The 11,636-nt window shown below is 35.6% G+C and overlaps 1 protein-coding gene across 7 annotated transcripts in view; it reads left to right on the forward strand.

The window, feature by feature from the left end:
* PAM (peptidylglycine alpha-amidating monooxygenase) overlaps positions 1-11,272 on the forward strand; it is a 152,869-nt gene extending 141,597 nt beyond the window's left edge. For 5 of the 7 annotated variants that reach the window (XM_081320261.1, XM_081320267.1, XM_081320262.1 and 2 more), the window contains 6 exons: positions 531-649; positions 2,492-2,591; positions 3,827-3,880; positions 7,083-7,283; positions 8,847-8,903; positions 10,061-11,272. In XM_081320261.1, the coding sequence (XP_081176387.1) occupies positions 531-649; positions 2,492-2,591; positions 3,827-3,880; positions 7,083-7,283; positions 8,847-8,903; positions 10,061-10,239 (710 nt within the window). In that variant the 3' untranslated portion in view covers positions 10,240-11,272. The remainder of the gene's footprint in view (positions 1-530; positions 650-2,491; positions 2,592-3,826; positions 3,881-7,082; positions 7,284-8,846; positions 8,904-10,060) is intronic. The other 2 variants (XM_081320264.1, XM_081320265.1) reach the window with 2 other exon arrangements.
* The last annotated feature ends 364 nt before the right edge of the window (positions 11,273-11,636 follow it).

The following is an 11,636-nucleotide window of genomic DNA, read 5'->3' on the forward strand; positions in this document are numbered from 1 at the left end:
GATTGCAGAACAGTAAAGCATTCTACAATGCTTGGCTTACTGGTTTTAGAAGCATTGGGGTTCCATTTTTCCAACTGAGAGAACACTTGCTTCATTTCTCCTCCTCCTGACATTCAGGTCCCTATGAGGGGAACCCTAGCATTTTATCAGCATTCCAAACAAAATGAACATGAAATTTGTCAATTTGCCCCTTCTGTATAGTAGTAGATCAGCCAAAATGCAAAGTGTGGTCTTTTTTTGTTCTCTTGTACCTTCTCTTATATGGTGTAGTAAGAAAGGATTTTTAGTTCCTGCAAAATCTGCAGGAAGGGTCAGGGTGGATTCTCCTCGTTCTTAGTATTTCAAATCAGCAATAGTAAAAACAAATCACAGGTGGCTTTCAACATGCAACTGAGCGTTGGGGGAATGAAAACGGTAATAATACGGATATGTAACTTTTCTCAATTGTGTATTGTGCTTAGACTGGATTGTAAGAAAGAATAAACCTTTCATTATACATATAATATTAAAGTATGAATATATGTTTATAGGTGGCCTCCTGTATGCAGTTAATGGGAAGCCTTACCCTGGAGACCGGGAGCCAGTGCAAGCATTTGTGATGAACTTTTCAACTGGAGAAATCATTGATACTTTCATTCCACTTAGAAAGGTAACACATTGTGAAAATTGAGTTGGTATTATTAAAAATGCATGAATGCTTTTTTATTTCTTTTCTATATCTTGTGCACATTTCAAATTTCATTATGAAAATATCTCAGATTTAAAATAAACTTTTATGGATTTATCCCTCTAACTCATGTAATGGAATTCTTATATTATAGAATATCACTAAATAACATATCAGTGCAATCTGGTACTTGACCCTAAAATGTTTAACCTAACAACGCATGGGATTTGATGTTTCAGAAAAAAACTATTTTGAATTATTTATTAAAAGAGTTCAACCAAAAAAATTAATATGCAAGACAAACTACTGCAATAGTATTTTAATAGTAATGTGGCAATAGCCAATAAAAAATCAGCATATATTTTCCCTTTAAACATTTTCATACTAGGTGGTCCATTGGACTGCATCAATTGCTGCATAAGATGCTTCCTTAAATATAAGTAATGCACTGAAGACTGGATTAAATCTAGAGTTATCCTAAGGATTTTGGATATTCCTCGATGTGGGGGAGCAGTGAATTCAATAACTTTTTATTTGCCAAATTCTGAAAGCATTCTTAGTTAGCTAAACCAGAAACAGATGGTATTGCACTTTTTGGATTGCCTTTTCTATTTTATAGTTGAATTTTCCAAAACTAAAACAAAAGGATGGTAAATTTAAATACATTGATGAAACTACTTCATTAACCTGTGTCTGAGAATCAGCAAATTCCTGTGGCCAGAGAATTATGAAACACTATTAGAAAAACTTTAAAGCGACAATGCCAACTAGAGAGAAAAATATGTTCCAAAGAGAAAAGCTGTCTGTACAGAATTCTGATTTCTGGATCCTAACAATGTATTGTAAACATAACAGGGCATGCATGAATGTATTTGGAAATTGGGGTTTTCTATATTAATACTGGACCAAATTTGATGTTATTGCCTTATTGTTGATTCGAGTTTTATAGGTATGATTTACATGAAATACAGAATAGAAATATGAAAATACAGAATAGAAATTAATAGTCTCAACTTGATGCTTTATAACAGTTGAAGTGCATGCATTGGTCCTCTTTAGCTTTTTTTTAATCTGCAAAATAATTCAAGGAAGAAAGAGGAAATGGTCTTCCAATATATTTCAATGAACTCTCCATTTTCTACTTAGCTTTAACTATACTACATGCAATATCTGGCTCAGAGTTTATGCAGCACACAGTGGCTTATTGTCTCATATAGAAAGGCTTTTATTTAATTAGGCTACAGCCACAAAGTGATAAGAGTGCAGGCCAAGAAATAAATTTGATTTGTTCATGTAGGAAGAGAAGAGAGATTTCACTGAGGGCAAGTCACTACACTGTATTAGTGTTTTCTGTTATTTTCAGCTTGTCTGTAGCTGCCACTATGCATGTAGAATCAGCTTGCTATCAGATTAAAATTAATCAGTATTCTAGGCTTTCGTCTGCTTTGAAAACTTAAAGCAAATGTCAAGCACACTTGAATAAATTCCCTTTTCCACCTATGTGTTCTTCTGATTATTGAGAATAGGAAACAAATAACATTGTTTAGTAAAAACCACCATCTATCTTATCAAAAGAATGATGGTTTAGAAGCAATCTAGGATTTTTGCAGAATGAAATCTCTCCAGAGTCTTCCACTTACAGTTAAAAAGTATATTTTGTTGCTTCCTCAACCATATCCCTGCTATGAATCTTCCGCAATTTATACAAATTATGATTAAAAGTTCAAACACTGTTTGTCGGATTCCTGTAATTCTGCATCTTGAATTACTGAATAATTTCCAATGTCTTCCTTATTTTAATATGTTGGCTATTTACCTCCTCAGAATTTTGAGATGCCACATGACATTGTTGCTTCAGAAGACAGAACGGTATATGTTGGTGATGCTCATGCCAACACGGTATGGAAATTTACATCCACAGAAAGTAAGATATTGTTGCCTTATATCATCAAAGCATTAATATGTCCAAATAAAAAGATGATATTCTTAAAGCTGCTATACATTACGTCTTAATACATGTGGGGCAAGTTTCTTGTAAAATGGTTGTAATGCTATTTGACAGATTAACGAAGGATTTTGGTTCCCCTAAAGTTCTATTTTGTTAAGGTGTTTGTGAAACCCCAGGTGATTTTTTAAAAAGTTATCATTGATCTGTACATGCAGTCATATTTTGTTTTTAAATTATATTTGTAATGTTTTAAACTGTCCAGAGTTTTAGCTTATAAATAATTGTTTGTTCCCCATATTTCTCAGAAGCCTTATGAAACTACTGTCAATTAAAATGTGGTTAATACACAGTTATTCTTTTTCAGTGACTATTGGTAAGGAAAAGTAATGCTTTGAATCATCAGAGCTAGACTAAGTGAGTCTAAACTTGTAATCAAATCCAAACAAGACCAACGGGGATTGTTACTTTTGCTCTCTTAGAGATTCACCAAGATGATTTGCAATATTTAAATGCTGTGTTGCCATGTGTGGCTTTATGATCTTGTTAAAGACAGTTCTTCATCCCAGGTTGTTTCTTAGCATCTGGCATGCAATGTCCATTGACAGGCCAGCTGAGAATCGTAGTCACTCTGCTGTGCAAATGGTTTGATTTTCATTTTCCTGTGCCACTTTCGCATCTTGTTAACCTAAATAAGTTGTACCCACTGGCATATTTACTGTCACTTGGTCATTGAAGTTGGCATTAGTTCTTGGCTGAAAGTGTCTCTCAGTATCTGGCTTAAAGTCTTCAAGGGATTATTCTATTGTAGATATTTTTCTCATTTTATATTTTTTAAAAGCATAATAAAACAACAAAATGAAGAAATTTGAAAGCAGAAATAGGTAAGAATGAAAGAACTAAAAGGATTCCCTGATCACAATTTTTGTGATTGTTATAAATCTTCTGCCAACCTATTACACGCCAAGAATAAATGTTTTGTGCTGACATTTTGGTTTATATTTCTGATTTCCTGGGTAGAAAACCTTTCATTATTTATTCTGAAAGAAATGTACTACTTACTGCATACTACTTATAGTATGACCCCTGCTATGCTAGAGCTGTTGCGCATTCTTATACTTGGAACATCAATTATGTATCACAACTGGTGACCATTACTGGTTCAATGAATCATAGACATCACAGTGTTTCAAAAGCAATTTCTGTGTTTTCAGAAATGGAGCATCGGTCTGTTAAAAAGGCTGGGATTGAAATACAGGAAATAAAAGGTTAGTCTTTATTTCTCCCATTTAGGCTTATGGAAAGATGCTGCTTCTGTGTAGGAATGTGCAAAGTGCTGTAATTCAAAACAATCTGACCACAAAGAAGCTGTTCTGATTTCCCTGATTTTGTGTTTTGAGTTTAATTTAAAGATTGGAACAAAACTCAGGCATGAAATGGAACTTGTTTGTTTCGAGAACAATTGCTTTGAGCGTTGCAACTGTTCTGAGCATTGTGATCACCAATTGTTTTGTAACTTATGCGTGAATTCTCTTTGAAGACATCCATCCCCAAAGCATCAAGAATGTTTTGTACTTTCTATTTTGCAAGCAATGCCCTAAGTGTTCCATATTGCCCTGAACTACAGCTGCAGAGCAATAGAAAGACTAAATGTTGATGTGTGACAGTGTAGTTTGAAGACTGGTTGTCCCAGCCTTTCCATTGTTATTTTCCAACAATTGGGAGTGGGGGTAGACTGGCTTTGGTCTGCACAATTCTTGAGATTGGCTTGTAAAACTCAGAGCCAGCAAAGCCTCAACATACAACACAGGAGTTCCCTTCTAAAATATGCAGTCTCTAATATGTTTGGAAGGGGGAAGCTTGGCTTGGAAACACTATATCTGAGAAGACAAGAGTGTATTCACTGACAATAAATTGAATGTGAGCCAGCAGTAGGAGACAGGGTGAGTGCAGTTCTGGGCTGCATTAGAAGAAACGTCATGTCTAAGATGTCTGACGTTATTATTCTGCTGTTCTCAGTTCTAGTGAGACTAAAGCAAGAGTATTCTGTGTTGATTCTGGGTGCCACATTTCCAGAAGGATATTGACTAAATAGAGAGGGATCAAATGAGGTCAAGGAAAATAAAACAGGAAGTTAAGGTCTTGCACTGAATAACAGATTGAAGGAACTTGGAAAGTTCCCCTTTGCAAAAAAGATGATTAAATGGAGATACGATGTGCAAGTACATAAAAGGAAGTTACAGAAATGATAGTAATTATTTTCCATGGCTGCAGAAGCTAGGGCTAGAATTAATAGCAGATATTTACATTTAAGTATAAGAAGAAGAAGGAAAAACTTCTGATGTTAGACTTGTATAAAGTGGAACAGTATACAGTAGTGGCAAAAATTGTGGAAACCTTTTGGGAAAAGTTTATTTTTGAGGCTTGATGGTTAATAGCAGCACTTTTTTTGGAGTAGCACCATAAACTTTTATATCAGTGGAAAGTTAATTTCATCAAGAATGTAATGCAACATAGTTTGCTCAATTATCTGTTCTGTATTCTATGAAAAGTTATAAGCCAAATAACCAGAAAAAGGAAACACAACTTGCTTAGGTTGATATCAGGTAGCTTTTCTTCATCTGATTTTAGCCAATGAGCGTGAGTGTTTAGAGAACCAATCAGGTGTCATCTTGTTTTGGCAATGAGCCAATCAGATCACAGTTATTGATGTCATGTATTGAAGCTGACAGGAGGACATTTGTCAGTGTGTAATGTGATCACTATCAAGTTGGTTGGGGTTTTTTGTGTTCCTTCATTTAGTGAGCTAAAATGTAATAAAATTAAAGTAATGGTGCAAATAGTTGACTGGTTGCCCAGAAAATGATGTAAAATAGTATTATTAAGTGAACAAGGCTACAGTTATAAAGAAATTAGAAGAAAAATTGGTGGAAACTTAACCAAGGTGGCATTTCTACTGTACGCTTTTTCCAAAAGGTTTCCACAATTTTGGCCACTACTGTAGCTGTAGAGGATGTAGATCAGATATGTCAAACATGTGACGTCACGCAACGTATCAGGAGAGTTTTGCCATTGCCAGCAATGGGGTGGGTGTGGCTTCCAGATGACGCATCCGGCCCGCAGGCTGGCAGTTTGACACCCAGTTGTAAATTCTGTATTTTTGGAGATCTTAAAGAGTCCATACAGCTGTCTCTTATTAGTAGTCTAATTGTGTTTCCTACTCACTGCTGAAGATTAGACTAGATTATCCTTGCAAAATGACATTCTGTGATTATATAGATGCTTGTCTGGAAAATACTTGTGCATGTGAAATAAAAGGATATAGCTTGACACACATGCTTTTGTTAAATATTAAATTGAATGATCAGCTTCATTTAGGCAATGAGTTACAACCACTGATAGGAACTAAGTGTCCTTGGTCCAAAAGGAGGAGAACATTAAGAGAATAATACTGTTATTTCTAAAATCCTTATGAAGTTTGTTTTAATCATGTATTATTTATAGTACTCTGAAAAAGGATATGATTTGGCCACTGGAAAGGAATCTAGTATAAAGTAACAGCAGTATTTTATAGTGGTAAAGGTAAAGGTTCCTCCGCACATGCGTGCTAGTTGTTTCCGACTCTAGGAGCCGGTGCTCATCTCCGTTTCAAAGCCGAAGAGCCAGCGCTTGTCCGAGGACGTCTCCGTGGTCATGTGGCTGGCATGACTAGACGCCAAAGGCACACGGAACGTTGTACCTTCCCACTGTAGTGGTCCCTATTTTTCTACTTGCATTTTTACTTGCTTTCGGACTGCTAGGTTGGCAGAAGCTGGGACGAGTAACAGGTGCTCATTCTGTTACGCGGCACTCGGGATTCGACCCACCAAACTGCCGACCTTCTGATTGACAAGCTCAGCGTCCTAACCCACTGAGCCACCATGTTAGGTAGTCATAAAAACAACATTTGCATAGAATCATGTGGTAAACATTCATCCTCTTTCTCTTCCATCTGTTTTGGTCTTTTTGGACTGGCCACAAACATAGGATTCAAAGTCACACATTGCTATCTATAGTACTGTAGAGCTCACCACACCTACAGATTGTTGAAGAACAAACTTTATAAATTGATTGTGAAGATAAATAAACAGTGTTTCATTTTACGCACAAAGAATGAATTTTAACAAGTAAAGTTCTCTCTGTTTAGCGAGCCTTGATTACAAATCCATCATGTATCTACCAAAGACAATTAACAGAAATTTCTAGCAATTACATGAGGTACTTGAGAGGAATTGCAAACAATTGATTGCACAGTCAATAATTTTGACTTTCTGTTAGGAAGTTATCATACTTGCCCTCTTCAAGGCAAGTATCTAAAAGCTGGTATTTAAAAGCGGCAATAGGTGTTCTGAAATGAACTGTTATATTGTAGCAGATTCTGCATGGCTCAAAAGAATTAATCTGTCTTTAATCTCTTCTCTCCAAAAAAAGCAGAGGCAATTATAGAAGGCACGCTGACAAAGAAACCTACATCAAAAGAATTTTTAAGGAAAGAAGAAAGACATCAAGTTGTCCAGCAGGCTACCAGTTCTGTTTCTTTTCTTCTTATTACAACACTTCTAATTATTCCAGTAGTTGTCCTTTTGGCAATTGCCATGTTTATTTGGTGGAGAAAGACAAGAATCTATGGAGGTAATTAATCTGTGTTTAACCTGGTAACAAGCATATAAATACCTTTATAACGTAGAAGAACTTCAAAAATGTTTATTTCCCACTGCCGCAGCATAGTCAATTTCTGATTATGTTAACTGACTGCAAAAAACACAATGTGGGATCTTTGTCCTGAGAAATCAGGATGTGTTGTAATGTTCTCGTTTATATTCAGTTAAGTTTTCAATTAGGATGAATGTTACTGTGGTATCTGGGATGAGTTTATAGCATTGCTTATTATGAAAGGGGATATATATGTCTACTGCATAAAAAGGATTGTTGGAATGGTCTTGCTGTTTTATTTAGCTTTTCCTGAACAAGACAGAATGGAAACCATTCCTTCAGATGTTTCTCCTGTATTTGTTAGAATCTATTCTGGCATTGATTCTCTCTGTGCCAGCCAAAGGCAGCTACTTTCTGTTTTAACCTCTCATAAAACTGTGCTTGCAAGGCTCCAAAATTATAGCAGCAGTTAACTTGTGTGCACTAAAAATACACACAGCTGCAGCAAAGGTAAAAGCATACTGTTAAAATCTGTTCCATAGCCAGCTCTATAAACATGTTGATGCAATTATTAAGCATTATTCTGAGAAAAGAATTGCATTTGTGGACGAATGCCTTTTTAAACTCCATACCAGTTCTTTAAGGAAAGGCCGCTTCAAGTGTGCTTTTGAGTAGAAAAGGGATGAAAGCACGTAAGATGTCTAATCCTCTCATCACCTTTATTAGGCCACAAATGCCTTTTCTTCCTATGTTCTCCTGTTGTCAAAATTCACCATCAGAGTTTATTTCCAAATTTGAACATTACTTTTAAAGCTTTAAATTTCAGTTTTGAATGGATGATTAGTAACAGAAATACACTCTTTCCTTTTTTATGCTTTTTTTGTGTATTTCTCCTCCCAAACACTGTATAATGTACATATATTACCCTTGGACTGAAAATTATTTCCCCCAACTGAACATATAAAATGTTTTGAGTAAGTGTAATTTTTATGAGGAAAGTCATACTTTATGCAAGAAACAGTTTGTAATCAAAATCGACCTTGCAAGCTTGGATTCACAAATATTACATGCAGTTTTCTCTCCCAAGTATGAAATTTTCCAGAAAGAAGTATTTTAAATATCTGAAGTTGAAAGTTTATTAACTTTTTTAAGATAGCTTGAATACTATATTACAAAAACCAACTTAGTTTTTATAAATTTAAAAGGCTGTGTGTTTGTGTGTGAGAAAGAAAAGATGGATATCAATTATGAATTAACTGGTGTCTATTATAAAAAGAAATTAAAACAATTTATATTGTTTCAGCTTAATAGTTTGACTTCATCATTTTTTCAGGGACACCAGAAAAAGTATCAATCAGAAAAGGTGGTTTTTATGTTTGGCTTGATAAGTAAAATATAGTTCAAGGAATCAGTGGCAACTAGAATCATTTGTAAATCACAGCCTTAATGGTAATATTCTACATAGTTTTGTTTCTCTTCCATGTTTTGCTTCATGTAATTTCATTTTAAAATTTAATTTACATTTGTCTCTCAATCTTATAGCTGATGTTGATCATAAACATGATTCAAGCTCAGGTAGAATTTTGGGCAGATTTAGAGGTAAGTACAATAAAAGAACTAGTGTTGCCTTTCTAAAACTTACATGTTATTTCCCTTGCATGTTCTCTTATATACGTTGTCTTTCCTCTGATAATGAATCCAGCAGTTACTCCTGATGAGAAAGCTGTAACGATGTTAGTGAGTCATCTACTTATATACCAGACAAAGCCTTTGGGAATTGATGATTTCTTAGAGGAACATAGGCAAAGCAAAGAACAGGACTAAGAAATTGATTTCTTTTCCCCAGACCTGACCTTTATCTAAAATGAAGAAAAATAGTAGTAGTTTCTGTCAGCCTAAATTCTAAATATCTCTGAGCTAATTTTAAGCAAGGGGGGACAAAGGGTTAGAGAAAAGAGAAAGCAAAGCCTATTATACCTCATAGTCATAACTCTGCTTTGTGCTTGTATCATGTCTCACTTATTTTATTTATTTTTATTTATTTAGTTGCATTTGTATACCGCCCTTTCCCTGAGGACTCAGGGCGGTTTACAGGGAATTAAAAAATCCAACATACAAAAGTTAAAACCATATTAAAAAATATTAAATTGACCCTGTACACAATTAAAACCCCAATTAAAAATTTCTCCTCAGCCTGGGCCCGAGAGCTCAAAGAGCCAGGTCTTCAGGCCCCGGCGGAATGATCGGAGGTCGGGGGCAGTTCTCAGCTCCACCGGCAGCTGGTTCCAGAGGGCAGGTGCTCCCACTGAGAAGGCCCTATCCCTGGGTGTCACCCGCCGGCAATCTCTCACCGGCGGAACCCTGAGCAGACCCTCCCTGTGGGAGCGCACTGGGCGAAGGGCGTTTGATGCCGGCAGCAGGTGTTCCCTCAAATAACCCGGACCCAGGCCATGTAGGGCTTTATAGGTAATAACCAGCACTTGACAAAAAATAGGAAGAGGGTACATGTTGCCTTTGGTTGAGAGATCAGAGGACAGTTCAATGTCTTTTAAGGTGTCCCTTGAAGTTGACTAGGAGCTGATAAGCTGAAAAAGTTGAAACCCAAAAAACCAAAATAATAATGTATGGTAACTAACATGTCTTTTTGTAAGCCACCCAGATTTACTCTGTGGTAAGATGGGAAGCCAATATATTCAGTAATAAATACAAAAATGTCTGAAGGATGAACCTCGTCCTAAAGTTGATTTCCATTGCAGGAAAAGGCAGCGGAGGCCTCAATCTTGGGAATTTCTTTGCAAGCCGTGCAGGTTACAGTCGAAAAGGGTTTGACAGACTTAGTACCGAAGGGAGTGATCAGGAAAAAGAGGATGCCACAGATTCAGAAGAGGAAGAACCTGTCCCTCAGCCTCCAGCGATACCGTCATCTTCTTCCTGAAACTGGCCTTTAATTGTTACATGATCCGAGTCTACAGAGATTGCCAGATTTAGCACGTTTTAAGGTTTTACGTATTTAATTGTAAACTGTACTAGTCCTTTGTGAGGCTGTACACAGATTAATTTTGGTTTTGTTCTTTCCTTCCCTCCCCTTTTGCTTCAGTTCAGTTTTGGAGTGTGAACATTTCCTACCAGTGACATTGTTTTATGTGAACCTTTTAATAAAGCAGAGCAATCCCACTTTATTGCAGTAATGCTTTAAAATGCTTTAAAAATAGTAATATTTACTCATTTCAATGAGGGACCATCTCTATATTTGTAAATAAGTCCCAGCCTCAGCTTTAAGAATACTTTTGGTTTCCAGTTTTTCTTTGGTGCCTTTTCACTTTCGATGCCCTTAATCTATCACAGAACAGAGAGAACACAGTGCCACAATGAAACAGAGCCACTAAATCTCCTATTTTTTAAAAAAAAATTATCACAAGTATTCTATTACTTTAAGGGAAAGATTTTTTTAAAAAAGTCTCTATTTATAATTGGATCTTCTTTTTCCTTCTCTTCCTTCTTGCTCAGACTTTGTGTGTTTCCAGGATGTCTTATTTTTAGATGGCTATACTGTTAGAACACTATTTTCAGAAGCTGAATGTAACTTGTGTAATAAAGTGTTCGCAGAGCATCAACTGTCAAAGTGGAATTTTTGCATTTCGGGTGAAGGGGAAATGTTTTTGGAAACAGCTCAGTTTTAAAAAAAAAACACCAATCCCCCAAAAAGCTACAAAACATTTTTTAAAAAAAAACACCAGAGTTAACTGAAAAGATGACTCAAATGGTATTTTGTACGAAAGAAGATATTTTATTAAGGAGTGTTGTTTTTTAAAGAGAAAAAAAGCAAATCAAAAAGTTAAATTCCATTACCTGTATAAATTCATGTTGTTGGGAGGGTTTTTGTTTTTTGTTTTGTTTTTTTTAAAATCTGGCCTGTATATTTATCTTCCAGGGCAGATACCAAAATAAAACATTGCTGGAACAGGAAATGTGTGTCAACTTGCAAAGAACTGTTTTATTTCCTGTATCTTTCCCCAGTTATACCATATAGCCCACATATGATTATCATGTCAGCTTGTTTTAAAATTTGGCATTTTAAAGCACTTTAGAATGCTCAAAATATTTAATTGATATATATTCCAATAGTTCAAGCAGCAACCAATATTCTTCATATTGCATATGAGTTAAATATCAAAAAGGAAATTCATGGCAAATGTATTATTTAGGCAGGTCTACTCAGAAGCAAGTCTCATTGTGAGAACAAATTTTTTTTCAGTCCCAGTTTATTTCACTACTGAAAAAATGTGTGTATTGATACATCATTAATATACTTGTATTATGTATCATACATAG

This window comes from Vipera berus (assembly GCF_964194415.1).
Source record: "Vipera berus genome assembly, chromosome: 2".
NCBI lineage: Eukaryota > Metazoa > Chordata > Lepidosauria > Squamata > Viperidae > Vipera > Vipera berus.